Source organism: Protopterus annectens, chromosome 8.part0 (assembly GCF_019279795.1).
Source record: "Protopterus annectens isolate FY-2018-M chromosome 8.part0, PAN1.0, whole genome shotgun sequence".
Lineage (NCBI taxonomy): Eukaryota > Metazoa > Chordata > Ceratodontiformes > Protopteridae > Protopterus > Protopterus annectens.
The window spans coordinates 1,559,719,412-1,559,739,285 of NC_056741.1; the positions used below are offsets into that span (position 1 = coordinate 1,559,719,412).

Below are 19,874 nucleotides of genomic sequence, written 5' to 3' on the forward strand. Positions count from 1 at the left end.
CATCATGGACATGATAAATGAGGACATAACATAAACTGGACAATGCTGGATCCATCACAGTTCAGCTTTGTTAAAGGAAAGTTATGCCTATTAAATCTGGTGGACTTCTTTAAGAGGATCACCAAAGCAATGGATGAGGACAAGACTGTGCACACAGCTTGCCTCTACCTGGCTGACACTTTTGATACACTAACTCACTCATGCATTATAGACAAGCTCACTAAATTGGGTGCAAACTTTTTATCAACTGCTGGCTACCAAACTGGATCACTGATAGGATCCAAAATAGGTGAGGCCACCTCCACCAAGAGGCCAGTAACTAACCGGAGTTCCCAGGGCTCAGTATTGGGCCCCCTCCTTTTGGCATCTATTTCTCTGAAATGGAAGCAAATACTGAAGGTTTATGGCTGACTAAGTTTGCAGATGATTGCAAGCTGGGGGTTATCATGAATTCCCCTGCAGATACTAGCATTCTTCAAGAAGATCTATCTCTGACTAACAAATGATGGAAAAGCCATGGTCTTAAACTCAATGTTAAGGAATGCATAACTGTACCTTTTGGGAAGCCAACCATCACGGCTAATTACCATGTCGATAATACTTCCCTAAGAGTCGACCCAGTGGTCAGAGATCCAGGTACATACATAGACAGTAGCTTTATCTTCAACCATCCCATGGCCACAGTGGTGAGGAAATCCTTTTATGTTACGCAGCTTATAAGTAAGGGCATGGCATTTAGGTCCACAGAGGTCATTATCCCACTGTACTCCACCCTTATCAGACCAATCATAGAGTACAGTGCTCCCTTCAGTATGCACCTGACCAGGCATATATAGCAACTAAAGCGACTTCAGAGGTTGCCTACAAAAAGAAGACAAAGCATAGGAAACCTGCCTTATGCAGTGTCTTAAAGACTTCTCTGTAATCAGTCTTCTAGATTGCTGAGGGGGTGATCTATACCTGGCTTACAAGGCATCAGCAAACCCCACACTTATGAATCTCCTGGATATTTATAAGTCAAACATTACCAGAGGTACAAATTCTGAGGACCTGACTTTTGTCTGTGACTTAAGCAGAACATGCTGGAGATAGATATGTGTCCCAGAGACTGCCCCTCCTATGGAACAGGCTTTCCATCCATATAAAGCTGAGTTGGTTTACTACCCAATTTAATTGCAACCTAGACCAAAGGGTGTGGAATAGGAAATTTGCACCAGGCCTGGTACACACAAGTAACTTATAAATGCCTAGCCCTCAATGTCCTATTTGGATACAGGATGTCATTATTATTTTGGGGAAACTTGGCTAGGCTAAAAAGGCCCCCTGGTTTGTTAGCAATGTATAAATCTGTGGTATTCATACTGGCAAGGGGGGATTGGGTCAGTGCGCCATAGGAATTTCCCTCCTCAATTTGATAATTGCTATGAGAGCTTTTACATCCACCTGAGTTTTAAGTAACTCAGGCAGCTGGGGCCTTGTTTAAGATCACATTTGAAGGATGGCAGACCGTGAATGCAGCAATCCCCTCATATTGCACAGCAGGGTCAACTACTGGAAAATGAATCAAGTTACTGGTTTGGGAATAGAATATGCAGTCTTCTGATGTTCTGGCATCAAAGGCAAGTGTGATACTTGTTCAGCCACTGACAGTATAACACAGTTTTTGTCCTTTTGTTCAAACTTCATGATGTCAAATTTACTAACATTAAAAGTGAGGCTCAGTGCAGCTACATCTGTTCATTTTTGTAGACCATGTTGCAGAGCTTCATCATTGTTAATTGCAATAATAATGTTACCCAGTTTACAATCATCATAATTTTTTGTTCCTTTTTGGCTCCCCATAGCTGCTGCCAGTTCCCTTCCTCATGCACTGGGTCATCTGGATCTACTGTAGCCTATACTATGCTATTCCCAGTCCATGTGCAGAGCCAGTGAGGATATTGACATCCCTAGGGCAATGTCATACTGTGCCAGGGAGTGTTTTCAAATGTTCTCCCTTCCCTGGCACATGCCCAGTAACCAGTAACCCCCCCCCCCCCCCCGGTGACAGCAGAATGCACTGCTCACCCTCAAGTACCACCTTGTGGTTGTTTCCCTGATCTCCAGCAAGGAAACTGAACCACAACGGTGTGCCCTGAGCACATTCCCCTCTATCCCGCCCTTCTTCTGCCAGAATGGGTACACCTAGCCTTTCTCCGGCAGCACCTCAAACTCCCAAGCACACCACAGTCCTGGCTGCAATGATCAGCATATTTGCTTATCTAGAAGTAGCTCCCACTTCTATGTCTGAAGAGAACAGTTCAAAAAGAAATAGCCCCCTGTACAAAGCCCTCTGACACAGCATTGGTAGCATGCATTGGGGAGGACAGGTAATGCTGCACCCCCACTTTTTATACCCGTTTGTTTAACCAATGATTTATCCATTGAATTATTTGGACTGGTATTTAACACTTTCAGTTAGTTGTTTATTCCATTATGAGGAGGAGTATTTAAAGTTTTAAGAAGGTCCAGGTAAATGGTATGCACTCTTGTCTTTAAAGCATTTCATAAGACTGCAAAGGTAAGATCTCGGCTTAACAAACCCATACTTTACCATGTTTAACTGAAGTACGACACTTGTGTCATTTTGGATACATTCCATTATAACTCTGTCCACGATTTTACATTGAATACTGTTGACTTTAATGGGTATAACAGTTTCTAGGTCAGACATGACATGAACTGGTACTAGTGCAACCTGTTTCCAAAGATTAGGGACCTGCCCACATGCTAACTTTTATTTAACGTGCTTGATGGGGAAGGTTACTCGGGTTTACTTTGATTCTATATAGGACAGTACAAGCTATGTTATGTTGTTCATGAAACTTGTTTTTATTTTACATATGGCAGCACTTCTCATATCCTTTGAGTGTTTACATACAATTTTTATATAATGTAAATTAAAAGCTTTGAGAAGGCGTTCCATAGTATGTTGTCATATTTAGGCTTATTGCATACCATACTACAAAATAAACTTTGCATGACCTTATGTACCTCTGAACTTAATACACTTTCTTATGCTGCCTATAAGTTTATAAAATTTGATGTTAATGTAATTAATACACCATTTATAACTTAAGTTTATTATCAGCAATTTTCCCTCATTATAGCTATTTACCTTCTTTGTTTCCATTGACAGTGTCTGATAAGTTTTCAGTAAGTATCTGCTTAATGTCATTTGGATGTTTTATTTTACATGTTATTGTCATGTTTTGTCAGCATAAGAAATAACAGTTTTGAGAGTTAACTGTAATGCATGTACATTTTTCTTGGTTATTATTTTCTCTATCGCAAATTCATTGGTTTAAGCTGAGTTGAACACTAAGCTGTCAGAATTCCTATCTGTTTAATCCAGACCAGACAGGTATGGCCATAGGATTGATCCCTGCAGCATCCCTGGAGTTATACAGTCCTTAGAGAGCCTGTACATTATTAATGTTAACACTCCATCGTTTGGCTGAAAACCATTCCTTAATCCATGCAGTATCACAGACCTCAATGGTAGTATCCTGAGCAGATTTGTTTGTGCCACTGAGTATAGCAGTTTCCCAGCAAATTTTATTTTTTTTTATGATTTATTTACGAGCGACTGATTTTACTCTTGGGTTAAAGCTGATGCTGTCATGATCTTTGCTAATTGCAGAAAGCTAAGATATTGGTACTCCTAGCTGGATTTTGTACTATATATTTTAAATTGTTTTGATTAGCATACTTATTTAAGGTTTTATATATTCATATGGTGATTAATTTACCTAAACAATGTTTGGGCTGTTAAACTTTTCCACAAAGACTACATTTTAATAAATGTTTACATTTTTGTGATTAGTTAGTAAATTGGTATGCTCTATGTGGGTTATTGATACTGGAAGTTGAAAATGTACAAAAAGGGACTGTAACAAAACTACAGATGACCCATTTAACTGAGATTGCTAAGTTATATGTATGTTCTGTTATGAGTCAACTGCCTCCTCCCTTTGTGTGGAATAGACATTTTACCCTACCTTTGTCAGGTGTTTCTGCTGTCTTATTTAATATTAGTTTCAGGTACTAAGCTGCTGCTCTGTTTTTGCCAGGTTTTTATTGCTCGGATGGTATAAGTACATATCCATGTCCAGCTGGAACATATGGAGCCAGACAAGGGTTAACCAAAGCTTCAGACTGCTCTCCTTGTCCCCAAGGTTTGTCATTCCATTTTTAACACCACAGAGAGTTATGTTCATTAACTTTGTCTGTTACTACATGTTAAAAAGATTACATTAGGATCTCTGCATTCTTTTTTTTTTTTTTTTTTGTTAATTAAAGGTGTTAACTGACAGTTTACTATTGTATTTATTTTGGAAAATATCAATACAATTACAGGGCTCAAAACATTTTTCTTGGAGTGTATATTAGGCCTCTCCAACCAGCTTTTTTGCTGTTCCTGTACCCTAATTGACCCTTTGTTCACTTAATATGCTTTTCTATGAAGTGGAGTTGAGTGTGGTCAGGTTCCTGCTAGCCTTTATGCATAGCTGGTTGAGGCATTTTAATTAGGTAACAGGATGTAAGAATGCAGTTTTGTGTCTGCATTTCCGGCCCTGCTACTTATCTTTCTTGTCTCCATCAGAACACAATATGGCAGCAGCTAATAAAAATAAATGAGCTGGCCTGCAACTACGTATGTCTGTTTGTCTGACCACCCCTGCAATTCCCAGAATGGAAGCCAAATTTAGGTCCCCAGGCCAGCATCTTCAGTAGCAAGTCAGTAAAACTTTTGATGTTTAACTCTGCTTGTAGTAAGTAGAAACATTGCATCTCATCCTGGATGTAGATGAGTGCATGTGGGTATAAATAACTGATTCAGACTACTAAACCAATAAAATAATTGATAAAGTCAAGGGTTGCTTAGTACAGAACTTTGAAAACCGAACTGGTTACAAATGAGAAATGGATAAATGCACATTTCTGCATTAACTCAATTTCTTAATGAGTTTTTCAGTATTGCTGTTATATTGAAAGAATTTGGCATTTATACATACGGATTAGTTCATATGTTTGAAACGGTAACAGTTTGAAATGTCGGGACCCACAAGAATGAGTTATGAAACACAGACTAAATGGCTAGAAAAACTGAGTACATATACCAAGTCAGAGATGGCTAATTCATGGAATATTCCTTTTCTCTGGGGTATAATAATCTTGGAATTTATATATATAAGTTTAGGGGGGGCTTGCTCCCCACATTGCGGGGTGGGTGGTTGCAAAAAAGAAGTTTAAAAGAGAAGAGTGATGTTTGAGACTCGTTCTCTGGGTTTTCGACCTTTTTCAGTCTGTCAGCACTTGGCGTTATGAGTGCCAATATTTCAATATGGAGTCATTTGGGAAAAAAAGTAAGTATCTCCATTAGGAAGGGAACCAAGCAAGGGTTAACTAAATCTTCTGATTCATACCATTTCATACACTAAAACAAATAATATTAGAACTGGCTACTACTTTTATTTTTTTCCTTTTGTTAATGAGGTAATATCTACCTGATATGGATACATGTTTTTCAGAACACCCCAAAAACTTTTATTCTGTTTAACTTCCTCAGTGATGCAGTGTAGAAGTGAAAAAACATGGGAATCATATCAGATGTGAGGTTTACTACCCCTGGGTACCTTTCTCCTGTACAGTATTATGACTCATATCCACATCCGCGCCTCTTTTAATGATACTGAATGTTTAGGGACATGGATTTAATAAGACTTTCCTGTAATACTTTGTAATGTGGAAAGGCAGTATGCCACTTAAACCCATACACTTCTTCTGAGCAGTATTCACAAAATGTTGGTAAAGAGGGATGATAGCTCTTCTTTTAAAGTGTAACACAAAACTCAGACTGGACTATTATTGTGGTTTTATATAATAGTTTTCATTGATGTTTTTGTGGCACAAAACAACAAAAATAAGCATCATATATTTAAATACACATGCAGTCTAACAAGCACACATACCTCTCAACCTCTCTGTACAAGACATCTCTGCAAAGTATAAAATAATGGGGGAGGTCAAAAATAGGGACAGACTTTAAATATTGCTGTTATAAACTTAGAAATTTTCTAGAATGACAGGAATTGTACTAGCATGCATATTCTGAAGGATATGATCTCTAAAACTCAAATGTGTATCATTATTTAGTGACTTCAGTCCTTAGGAATTTGCCAGAAAGCCATAGATTTTATGAGGAACAGACCAAAATATGACACAAAAATCTGGACATTCTGAGAAAATATGAACAGTTAAGAGGTATGGTGGCACACCAGCAGTTCTAACAATCATTTCTAAGCTAATCTTTAGTAGTTTCCAGTCCAGTTTCATGTTTTTTTTCATTATTGTCATTAATGATGCAGCTACTGTGTTCTGTGTTCTCTCTCTTACCTCCCAGTCACTGATAGGCAGCCCTATGATTGCCTTTTACCCTTTCTTACTATCCACTATTTCACCTCTGTCATTTTTTTCTCCAAACATGCATCCAGAGTTAGGTTCAACTTTTTTTTGCTGTATTCTCTCATCTGGACATTATTTTCTTCCCTTCCCTTTCTGATTTTTCTGTAAATCTTTATTCTCCATAAGGTTGTCATATTCAGTGCCTTAGCATATATTTATTTATTTATTTGACATTTGTTTACTGGGGTTGTCTGACTGTGTCTACAGAACCCATTTTCAGCAGAGGCCTGGGGAGAAAAGCTCCACATACAATACAGTACAATACAAATACAGTATAATCCAATACAATAAAAATTACATAGCAATACTATACAAAAAATAAGTTGAAAGAACAAACTGCTACAAGATGTTGAAATATATTACTACACGGGTAAACAATTCTATACCGTTAAAACACTACAAACAATAATAGTCACTCTCACCATACATGATGTAGACATTGTCCAAAAAAGTAGTACATAGGTAGTGCATCGTGTGACACTGACTATCATAGTACAAGTAAAATAGAATGTTAGTTTCTGTTAGGAAAATAGCAGCCAGAAAGTTACTGATACAGATAGTGAGAGACAGTTAAGAAGAATAGAAGCAATAAAGCCGGTGCTGTAGCTTAAGGATATGGTATAGAAACAGAGAAGGAGTTAGAAAAGCCTTAGGACCTTGCAGTCTGTGAGGGATTGAAATGTGACAGGGAGAGGAAGATCTGAGCATTTAGCAGGCTTTATGCAGGAGCAGGGCCATGTATTTTTGAGATGATTTTTTAAAGAGGCTTTGAAATGGGTTAGGCCAGGCATAGACCTGGTAGCTAGAGGTAGTGAATTCCAAAGTACAGCGACAGAGTATGAATACAAAGAGTGACCAGGTTTTCTTGTGGGTTTTGAGATAGCTAAGATATCTTTGTCTTTTGATGATAAGGATCGATTTGGAGTGTAAGGTGTCACTAGGCTGGTTAGTGCAGGGCAGGCAATAGGCTTGAAAATAAGGTTGTGTAAGGTGGATAGCTAAATAAAGGCAAGTTGGTTGGGGAGTTCAGGCCAGTTTAATTCTAGAAGTGGTTTACAGTGGTGTGTGTGATATTTAGAGTTTGTGGCAAACTTTGCAACTTTGTTGTAGCACTGTGCCTACTTGCTTAGGGTAGAATTTTGTAAGTTAGTTAAGATAGAGGCACCATAAAGAAGGGAGGGAAGTAAAAATATTTTTGCAAGGGTAGTTTTGGTTGCTGCAGCAAAGAAATTTTGTTTATATATATATATATATATATATATATATATATATATATATATATTTATTTTATTTTATTTTACATTTGTTGACCGGGATTGTCCAAGTGAGCTGAAGAGCACCTTTTCAACAGAGGCCCGGGGAGAAAAGTTCCAACATATTATACAATTTTCATTATAAATTAGCATTAAACAGCAATGTTACAGGATTGTTACAAGGCATTAAGTAGCAATACAATCTTATACAGTGTCAATAATCAGGACTATAGCCTAATTATGTCAAGATGTATAAAAAGAAATATGTCATTAAGATGAATATAGTTTTTGGGGTAAGTGGTTACAAAAAAACAGTTCTAGCATTATGTAGTTGCATGAAGGCAAGACAATTACAATAGAATGTTTCTCTGAGGCAATTTGCTTAATAGATTTTAGAAGACAGTAGAAAGAGTAGTTAAGGAAGATTAGGGAGAGCTAGTGAGAAGAGTGAGTTAAGGGCAGAAAGTAGATTAAGGTATGAGAAGTAGGGGATGTTTAAGGAGGGAGAGTGCAGTGTCAGGACCAGTGACTTTTAAAGTGCTCTTTGGTGGCTGTCTTAAATTGTTTAGGATGTGTAAGGGTCCTGACACAACATAACACCTAGAACACCATTTGACATATTTCAATGACAGTGTTGTCCGATGCAAGGATGTTGAAATGATCAGTGACATGGGAGGTATTTTGGGGATGAAAGAGTACTAGTTTTGTCTTCTTTGGATTAAGAAAGAGTTGGGCATTTCTTAGCCAGGATTCGACTGCAGTAAAGGACTGTTGAGTTTTTTAAGGTAGTTCTGGTAGTGATGGAGCAGTGCAAATTATGGTGGAATCATCAGCATATTGAATGAGGGTCCCAGGGTGAGAGGCAGTGTGAAGATTGTGAAAATGCTGAAGAGTAGGGGTCCTAGGATGGAGCCTTGGGGGACTCCAGTAGGGTTGTGGTGGAAGGGCGAGAGTTCATTGGACCATTTCACAGCTTGTTTACGATCCTTGAGGTAGCTCTGAAACCATTTTACTGTGTTATGTGAGAAGCCTAGGTTAGACAGTGTATTCAAAAGTAAGGGGTGAGATACTGTGTCAAAGGCCTTGGAGAGATCAAGGAATACTGAGCCTGTATAGCATCCTGCATCTCTGGCCTTATTCACGGTGTCTGTAAAAGATAATGGGGCTGTAGCTGTGCTGTGTCTAGGGTGGAAGCCATGTTGAGTTTTGGTTAAAAGGTTGTTTTGCAATAGATATTGCATTACCTGCTGATGCATACCTCTCTCGAGAATTTTGGATATGGGTGACAAGATGGATATAGGACGGAAACTGGATGGATCAAAAGAGTTGCCTCCTTTGTGGATGGGGGTGATGTGAGATTGTTTCCATATGGTAGGTACTTCTGATTCGGATAAAGACCTGTTTGTAAGGATACTGATTGGGTAGGCGACTGAGTTAGCATCCAGTTTTAGGTAGTATGGGGGGAGATTATCAGCTGAGGTAGAGCAGGGTTTTAGTTTTTGTAGCAGTTTCTTAATGGTGTCAGTGGGTATGGGCTGAAATGAGAATGGAGTTTGTATAACATTTTGTTGAGTAGAGAGGTTAGTTATGACAGGGTTAGAAGTAGCTGATGGCCTGGGGTTGGTGTCTGAATAGGTTAAAGGGTGGGGGGTCTAGCATTAGGGGTGTTAGTTAATAAGTCCAAAATTGATTTTATAAAGTGCTTGTTAAAGTTTTCAGCTATTTGTGATGGAGGGGTATCTGGTGATAGGGTGTGCTCCCGATTTCTTCCAGGGTTAAGTAGAGAAGATATGGAGTGCCAAAATTTACTAGGGTTGAATTTATGCTGAAATTGAAGCTGGAAATTATGTGACTTCTTATCTCTGTTGATTAGTGTTGTCACTTTGTTACGTATTGTTTTGAAATTAACCTGATTTTGTTCATTTTTGGTTTATTTCCAGGTTGTCCAGGCTAGGTCCCTTTGCTTCATCAGGTGTTTACATTCCTTAGAGAGTCATGGTGCTGAGTTCATTTTGATTCTTTTCATTCGAATGGGAGCTAGTGTATTATGTATGTGAAGGAAGGTTTTATCAAAGTATAGTACAGCATCATTAAGGGGTAGTTGTTTAAAGGGTGTCCAGTCTATTTCCTTAAGGAGATTGTTGAATTTATGCTGACAAAAATTATTTGAGTTCCTAACCGATTTTATAGTGTGTACTCTTAGTTGTTGGGAGTTTGTTCTAAGGGAATAAACTAGTAGATGATCGCTCAGTGAGTTAGACAGTGTACCAAAAGAGGGGTAATTGGCAGGGTGGGATACTAGAATCCAGTCTTAGGTGGATTGGCAGGTAAGATCTTTTTTGTATCTTGTTGGAGCATTGATAAGCTGAGAAAAAATGAGCAGTTTGGATTCAGATCAGGATGTAGCACAACTGATCTGATGTTTGCATTGAGACAGATACTTGAGAAGAAGCTAGAGATGAGGAGAGAGTCCAACTGGGCATTCCTAGATTTGGAGAAAGCATATGACAAGGTCCCAAGAAAGCTGATGTGGGCAGTACTGCCATGGTTTGAAGTCCCAGAAACATTGGCAGAATTAGTGCAGGCTATGTACAAGGACCCAGTTACTCAAGTACAGATGGTGTCCGGCCTCACAGAGGGGTTCCCAGTCGGTGTGGGTGTACATCAGGGTTCAGCTCTGAGCCCACTGCTGTTCATGCTGGTGATGGACTACGTTAGCAAACAAGTTGGAGGGGATGGATCAACAAAGCTGCTGCATGCAGATGATGTGGCAGTACAGGCAGACTCTGAGCTAGAACTTCAGCAAAGGCTAGGAGAATGGAATGCAAATCTGAAGGCACATGGGATGAAACTAAGCACAGATAAGACAGTGGTAATGGCAGCAAATTGGGGAAATCAGAAGAAGCTGAGAATAGAGATAGAAGGGAAGATAGTGGAACATGTAAACAGCTTCAAGTATCTGGGAGGTAGTTGAGGGGAAGGGTAGTCTGAATGAAGCTAGAATCAGAGGGGCTTCAGCCAACTGGCATAGAGTATCAGGTGTAGTCTATGACAGAAGAATGCTAAAGAAGCTGAAAAGTAAAGTGTACAAGACAGTGGTGCGACCAGTACTACTGTGTGGTACAGAAACCTGGGCAGTAAAGGCAAAACAGTTGAAGAAGCTAGAGGTGATGGAAATAAAGTGCCTGAGAAATGTGATAGGATGTACACCATGGGACAGACGAAGAAATGAGGACATAAGAGCAGAAGCCAAAGTAACTCCAATTGCAGAAAAGATCGAAGAGTACAAACTACGGTGGTTTGGGCACATGTGTAGAAAAGCAGAAGACAATCTGGTGAGGAAGACTTGGGACAGACAGGAAGAAGGTAAGAGGAAGCGAGGACATCCAGCAAAGAGGTGGATGGATTGTGTGAAAGAAGATCTGCGACACTCAGGCATGAGTGTTGAAGAGGCAGGAATGTGGCACTGAATCGAGAGAGTTGGCAACAGTTAACATGATACCCCGACCCCCATGTAGAAAAAATGGAAAAAAGGGGGCTGATGATGATGATGTTGATGATGATTTACATCTCCTAAGATTATTGTTTCAAGGTTTGTTTGGGATGTCCAGGATAAAATATTTTCTAACACTGGTATATTGTTACCTGGTGGGATATATATTACTATTGTGCAAATTCTTTTTGATGTATTGAAGTTCAAAAAGGAGATTAGTACCTCAGCATTGGAAAAGGTGGGTATATTACTAGTGCAGAGGGATACAGAAGTGCTATCCCTCCCCCTTTTTTTTAGATCTGTCTCTTCTGGTTATTGCAAAGTTTGGAGGTATTATTTCTAAGTTGTTTACACCGGGGTGTAGCCATGTTTCTGTAAGGGCTAGTATGTCAGGTTTATTTTGATCAATCCAGGCATGCAATGGGGCTATTTTATTACATATACTTCTAAGGTTCAGCGTAAGTATGTTTAAATTTTTGGGGTTACTTTTTTGGTTAGGATTAGAAGGTGAGCCAGGGTTAGGTTGTATATCTCCACATTTGAGAAGGTAGGTAATGAGGAAGGAGTACCATGGGAAGTGTTTTTTATCCCTAGGTGATGATACTGGTGTCAAGTGTGGTTTTGTAGGAGGTGAGGAGACCAATTTGTGGCTTGAATAATATGGGAGGGTATAGGGGAAAAGCTGAGAGGAGATATGTGAGAAGATGTGTTGTTTATTGGGGGCGATGGCTGGAAGACGTTATTGATGTGTATTAATGTGTGGGGGTAAGCAAGGATATAGCTGTAGCGAGGTTGACAATTAAGAGTAAAGAAGCTAGGCAGGTAAGGAGGAGCTTGTCAACTGTGATAGTGGGTTTAACAACAGTAAAGGTAGCATTTATGTTACAATGTAATATCAGGTATAAACAGAGATTTTGTTATCTAGTGAAATCTGTGCTGCTAAAGGTAAGATTGGAAATATTTTGACTTCAGGGTTGGCTTTGACAATGTGTTTAGGTGTTTTGCCCTGTGGTTTGTAAAAAGGAGTGGCGGGGGAGATGTGACTGGTCAGTAGTACAATTATGGCACAATTTTAGTTTATGTGTATAATAGAAGAGAAGGTGGTAAGCCTGGAGTTAATGTAGGACAGTCTGAGGCAGTGGTAGTATTCTGATGGTAAAATAGAGTGTGATGCAAAGAATTATAGTAGGGGGATAAGAATTAAAGCTGATGGATGTAAGGGGAAGCAGATAAGTTTGGTTAAATAAAAGTAGGTAAGGTGTGAATGCAATGTAGGTGTGGACAAGGTAGAGCTGTATATAATTGGATCAGAGGAATGAGGGGGGGTGGTTTTCTTGGGATATGAGTAGAGGTGCTGGGGAAGGGTGGGATATGGGGAAAGGGCAGGGGAATGGAGTGAGTGGAGCGAACGGAGCAGGAAGAAACCTGCAGATGGTTTACCGCCATAAACAATCAGTGAGGTAGAATGTTCCTGAATACAAAGACAAGGTGACTGAACTCTATAAACTTGACCTGAGTCACAGCATCTAATTTTATAGTTATGGGCTTTTCAATGTCTTTTCCAAGGATGTATTACACTGATAAGAGTAAAATATGCTGAAGTGTTAATGTAGCTTCACCTTCAGCAGTAAAATGCCTATGAATAAGTGGGGGTGGGGGTAGGGGGTGGGATATACTTCCAGCAGATTCAACACTACAAACATAACACACTAGTGCATGACCTAATAAATTATTAGTCTGAGTCTATGAATGTGTCTTACATACATGTAACTCCTATTTTTTCCTTGTGAAATTTTGCAACTGCAAGTGAACTTCAGCTGTGCAAGTTCTTTAGGTAGTGGGTTGTTTCACTGGGAGAGGGAAAGACAGAGAGATAGTACAAGTTAATAAGAATATCTTGATGGTTGAGATATATATATCGTTATCCCTCTAATACCTTGCTGTACAGTGTCTGGTTCAGCCCCTTCCCCTATCTTCCTTTGTTTCTCTTTATCCTGGGAATTATGTTTTCCTGTTTCTTGATCATTCCTAACAGGAAGTTTCCTTACGTTTTTTCAGTCTGACTCCACATATCATTACCCAGTCTTTTACTATTTTTACATATAGTTGTCTCAGTTCCTGTCAATCCCAGAACATGTAAATGGTGCCTGCCTACCCTTCACTGATCCTCTATTATTTACCATCCTTAGCTCTTTCCCTTTCTTTAGCCTAACAGGTGTCTGAAACCATATGTGGATCAGTCTCAGTTGCAGATTCTCTTATCAGAATATTGTTCTCTGCTGCCAAGGCATAGACCACCTTCATTTCTTTTTACTTGCTACGTCTCCAGTATTCTTTTTGTTCTCAGTCCTTTTTGATTTTCTGTTTTATTTTTGCTTTCTGTTTTCTTCCCAGTTCCTTATAAAGCTATCACCCTGCATTTCCCTTCTACCCTACCCATTTCTTTAATAGCCTCTGTCCATGTTCAGTTCTATACTGATGCAGCTTCCTTTTATTTCTGTTTCCACCCATTTTCTTTAGTTTCTTCTCTGTCCTTACCTTTGCCTTGCCATCTTTCATCCTCCTTTTTCTTGCCACTTTTTTATCCTTCATAATTGATCATTTGTATCCCCCCAGTCCTGAAGACCTAATCCAGATTCCCTGGTTCTCTGTCCCATCTGACAGAAACCCATTACTTTCTATACCATGTATCCACCTTCATCCCATTCATGACTTAAAAGCTCACCTTGAATTCTAGTCTTTCTAAGCTTTTCTTTCCTATCCTTGCTAACCTTCCTTTCCTCGTGCTCAGAGTTTATACTTTCAGTTTCTTACTTTCCTTCTTTTGTTCTTACCATCTTAGCCACTCACTGACATTCAAGGAGTCCAATTTGTCTTTCAAAGTTTGCTACTCCCCACCATTGTTCTCATCTGCATCTTCTCTGTTGCTGGCATGTATGCCTTTCCTTCTCACACATTTCTGTTACAGCATTATTCTGCCTCTTTCAGAACCTTTTCATTTCCTGTTTTGAGCAAGTATACTATTAGGTTTAAAGAATAATAGGAAGATACTAGGCTAATGGCCCTAGAGCCCTTACAAGCCGAGCCAAGTTCTACCCATATTTCCACGAGCAGCACCAGTTGCCCCTGTCCAAGAGGGCCACAGGCAGAACCCCTGGAGTGAATTTACGGTTACCCATCCAATCATCCAGATTTCTTTAGAAGAGGGCCAGTGAGGTGCTCTGTTTCATATGAAGTGGGAGTCCATTCCAAAGGTGTGGCAACCTCTGGGAGACAAATCTGTCCTTCCAGCAGGTTCTATTAATGTCACATACCAAGTTAAGGTCTTTAGAGTGAGTAACCCATGTACAATTTGATATGTGGATATGCAGCATTTTCAGAAAAGCAGGGTCAAAGATTGCCTTATATGCAAGGCACAGCTCGCCTCTGAGTAGTCTGTATGAAACAGAATAAAGTGACAGTGATTTTAGACAATCCACATAGGACCGATGCTGAAGACCTTGAATTTTCCTTGTGAGGAACCTTTGTGGTCTCTTCAGTTGCAGCAGGTGGTTAGAAAGGTACATACCAAAAGGGGAGTTGTACCCAATTATTGGCCTGATAAGGGAAGAGTACAGAGAGGTTATAACTTATTTTTTCTGGATGGAACGCCCTTATGTATGAGATGAGCAATATAGAATGCCCTTCTTACCACTATGGAGACATGATGATCAAAGGTACAGTTGCTGTCAACCTGTGTGCCCAGGTCTCTCACCACTGAATGCAGGAACATCACACTTACCGATGATAATACATTTTTTTGCATTGAGTTTAAGGCCATGATTTTGGCACCAATTAATTGTTTGTGTAAGACCTTCTTGTGGGATGTTGACATTATTTGGAGATTATATGACTGCTCCCAGTTAGCAGTCATCAGCAAACTTTTGTCAGCCACAGGACTTTAGTTTTAAATTGTATTTTGGAGCAATAAATTCCAAACAATAGAGGTCCCAGGACTGATTCCTGTGGAACACCACTGGTTACAGGTCTGCTGTTGGAGGTGGATTCCCCTTTGGGGCTTAACATCATTTTTATTACTTTTTCAAAACCTGTTGACAGCGATCGTTTTCATTTGCACTTATTACTGATTTTATTTCCCCTTTTACCCTTCTGTAGTTTGCATGCCTTGTCTTGCTCTCTTTTTCCTACACCTCAAGTCCCAAATATTTTACCTGTTAGGTTTAACTTTCCCCTGCTAAGTTTTTTTGAGGCAACCTTCTCCAAGTCTAAATGGTACTATTTTTCCAATGTTACATTTGAGGTCCATTGCCTGTTTCAAATCCTCTATGCATCAGAGTACCATAGCTTTAGTCATTCCTGGTCTTCTGCTAGTATGGTACATCTGTAAGTAAGATTTAGTCAGCTGCAAATAATAAAAATCCCACTCTCCATTTCCCTTCCTATTCTCTCTTTGTCACTTCTTCTTCTACCTTTCTGGGTAGGATTTCAATTGCCAAGATAAAAAATCCTGACAGTAAAGGAGACCTCTACCTCATTCCTCTCCGTATGTCAATCTTTCTTGAGATACTACTGCTTCCCATGAAATCTGCTATAGATTTAAAATAAACAACCTTGACCCAGCATCTGGGCTTTAGCTCTGTTCCTCCATCCAGTGGTGATCATTGCAGGAAATGCAATTCTAGAGGGCGAAATGGCTTCCTTATATCAAATGAAAAGCTCTCGTTTCCATGCCTTTTTCGAGTTACAGTGGTGCATGGAATACAATACCTGTCACCAGATGTCCATAGGCATCCTGTCTAAAAACATCTGCCTGGCCTCTATGAGCTATAACAGCCATGTGTCCGGTCTGCATATCAGTACATGGGTAACACTTTGGAGTCTATGTTTATTATATAAACTAGTCGAAGTTACTTGGCTATGTAGGATTGCTGTTATGGTTTGGCAGAAATCCAGTCTGTACCTTTGTCATGGTCTAGGGCATTTTATTTCCCCCATGCATCTATCAGTATGTCATGTGCTATTTCCATTCCCACTATCTCTGGTGTTGCTTTGAATTAGAATTCTATGAAAAACCCATTTGGGCCTGTTGCCAATCATCCTTCCAGACTGTTTATTGTTTCTTTGACTGGTGTTACATACCTGTATGCCATTTCTTCATTCACTTCTGTTGTGTCCCACCTCCATTCATAGCTATACCTCTTCCCCTTCCCTCAGCTGCATGTACCTCTGCAATGTATGTTATTTACATTTATATCTCATATTGGGCTTTGTGACCTTTTTCCATTCTTTCCCTGCTAGTTCACAGAGGTTATCTGTGACTTTCTTTTCCTTTCTGTCCTAGCAATTCTCCTATCTTCTCACTGCACTAAAATTATTTTCTCTTGACTATCTGTTTTATTGTCACCATTACCTGCATTTTTTCCAGTTTATACTGCAGGGCTTCTCTTTTTTTTTGTATTTAAACTACTATTCTACATTTACTATATATTTTTGTATGTATGGGAATGGAAAAAACAGTGCATCATCTAATATTATTCATGCCTCAAGAAAGAAATGCTAGTAAAAGGACATTCTAACATCATAAGCTATTCATTTACAGTGCTGAAATCATTCTAAAAACCTTCCTTATCCCTCCAGCAGTTTTTAGGATATTCTTATAGGTTTATAGGTGTTTACTAGACTAATGACCACAAGGGCCTTTTTAAGCCTAGCCATGCATCCCAAATTTCTGACAAGTTCTGGTACCCTTAATAATGTATCTTATCAACTCATTGTTTCTTATGTTATCCCACTGCCATGTGCATTAAGAGGCCCCTTAGAGTTACTATAATTATGTCTCTCTACTTGTCTCCCAAGTCTTCCTTGTCTGTTTCTCTGCTGTAATTCTTTGCAACCTTTTTCCTTAGTTTCTCCAAACTCTGGTCCTCTTTCCATTTCACTTCATGCTATCTCCAAATTCCCCTGCTAACATTTTAGTTTGACACTCCCTGCCATGCTATCACTGGTGTGTGAATTGTTTTTTTTGTTCTATGAAATTCCCACCATGTGTCCATCTAGCCCTTTCCATCATTATTTTTAGCAGCTATGCACTTCCTATTCTGTCTTGGATTCCCATACTTTCTGTCCAGGTAGTCATCCAATGTTATGTATAAGTCACCTCTTATTAGTTCCGTCTCTGATTTCCATTCTATACTGTCTTTTTTCCCAAAGTTCTGAAAGAATCACTCCACCATATTGTTCAACTCAAGAATATTACATATCTTCATCTGATTCCCTCAGTTGTTCTAGTCCATATCATTGTTTTCTCATGTTTCTGGACCTGTAATCTCTTTCAAAAAATTATTATGACCCCATGTCTCCCTAATTTAAAAAAAAAACATGCTATATTTTTAAGCAGGTTAATACAATGAAGAAATAAAAAAGAACCAGATTAACACACATTCCTATATAGAAAGAAACAGTACATCATCTAATATTATTAATGGTCATGAAAAAAAAATACTAGTAAAAGGGCATTCCAACATCATAAGCTAGTCATTTACAGTCTTGAAATCATTCTAAAAAACTTCCTCATCACTCCAGCAGTTTTTAGGATATTCTCCTTATAGGTTTATAGGTGTTTACTAGGCTAATGACCACAAGGGCCTTTTTAAGCCTAGCCATGCATCCAAAATTTCTGACAACTTCTGGTACCCTTGATAGCAGGGGCTAAAAAGATAAAACATTTACAAGCAGGGGTCTGAGAGATGAACCATTTACAGGTTCCCTGTGACCATTAGAGACATAGGTGCCAAACCATGAATTTCCTGTTCCCCATCTAATTGTCCAAGTTACACTTGAATTGGGTTAAGGAGGAACTCTGCTTCACATGGATGGGGAGCCTGTTCCAGAGACAAAGTAGTCTCTGGGATACATACCTGTCTCTTCTGCAGGTCCTATTTATATCACAGGCAAGGTTTAAGTCTTTAGAATGGTTAATTCTGGTGATGTTTGTTTTGTGGATATGCAGAAGGTCCATTAGAGTGGGCGTCTGAAAATGCCATATATTCCAGGCATAGATCTCCCCTCAACAGCCTGCAGGAGGCAGAATACAGGGATAGGACCTATGTTCATTTAGTGATGAACCTCTGTGGATGTTCCAGTTGTTGGATATGCCTGGTTAGGTGCATTGTATTCAATGATAGGTCTGATGAATGCCGAATACAGTGGAACAATGACTTCCTTGGACCTAGATACCATAACTGTATTTATAAGTTGCACAACATAGAATGATTTCCTCACTACTGTGGACATGCGATGATCAAAGGCTAGATTACCGTCTGTGTCTCCCTACGTCCCTGACTACTGAGTCAACTCTAAGGGGTGTGTTGTCAATATGATAGTTACCAGGGGTGTATGACTTCCCAAATGATACTATTATGCATTTCTTGACATTTAGTTTTAGTCCATGGCTCTGACACCAGTTGTTTGTCTGTGTCAGCCCTTCCTGGAGAACATTTGTGTCAGTGTGGGATTCAACAGCAGCTCCAAATTTGTAATCATCTGCAAATTTAGTCAGTCAGAGACCACTGATATTGGCCTTGACTTCAAAGAAGTAAATGCCAAATGAGAGTGGTCCCAGAACCAATCCCTGAGGGACTCCACTTGTGACTGGCCTATTTGTAGAGGTGAACTCAACAATTCCAACTTTGAGTCCTGTCTGTGAACCAGTTCGCTATCCACCAGGTGACATATGGGCTTGTAGCTAACCTCTTGAGTTTGTCAATAATGCTCGAGTGGGGTATTGTGTCAGATATATTGGCCAGGTCAAGTAAGGCAGTATAAACCATTTTGCCCTCATCCATTGCTTTATTGACCTTCTCAAAGAAGTCCACCAGGTTGAGTAGGCATGACCTGCCCTTGATGAAGCCATACTGGGTTTGGTCCAGTGTCTGGAGGTTTACTATATCATTATTGTTAATTTCCATGATAATTCTTTCCATGGCTTTGCATATAATACTAGTGAGACTTATGGGTCTGTAGTTTCAAGGGTCTGTAGGTGGCCAGCCTTTGTGCAGCAGGATGACTGTTGCTGTTCTCCATTCATGAGGCACAAAGCTTGTTTGGAGGCTACAGTTAAATAGCAATTCCAAAGGGTCTGATAGGTCATGTTTCATGCTATTTAGAAGGCATCCTGGGATATTGATTGATGCATTGATGCAGTGTTCTTGGCCTTAGTGACAGCAGAGGGGGTTATATTTGATGGTATTTCCCAAAGTAAGGTGGAGGGGCAGAGAGGGGTAAAGTTGGAATTGAATTTATCGGCCAGTAGGTTTGCTATATCTTCTGGCTCAGTATAGGTGGCTGCATTTACAATGAGCTCTGCACACAATTGTGTATTGCCTTTGAGGATGCAGACATAGCTAAAGAATGCCTTGTGGTTGTCTTTGGCCTGGGAGGCCAAATTTACCTCATATTTGGCTTTGGTGAACTTTATTTGTCCTCTGAGTTGTTTGTTTAGTTTGATTAGAGTGCTTCTATCCTGCTGGGTGCTGTACTTCCTAATTTTTGCCATGATTTTCTTCCATTATTCATCCTATTGATTTCGTGACTCCACCAAGGTGGCTTGTTTTTTGAGTTAG

General features: G+C 39.5%; 1 protein-coding gene across 1 annotated transcript in view; it reads left to right on the forward strand.

Annotated features, from left to right (window-relative positions):
* LOC122809546 (neurogenic locus notch homolog protein 1-like) overlaps positions 1 to 19,874 on the forward strand; it is a 2,715,638-nt gene that overhangs the window by 731,217 nt on the left and 1,964,547 nt on the right. The window contains exon 7 of the mRNA XM_044081127.1: positions 4,113 to 4,217. Coding sequence (XP_043937062.1) covers positions 4,113 to 4,217 — 105 coding nt within the window. The remainder of the gene's footprint in view (positions 1 to 4,112; positions 4,218 to 19,874) is intronic.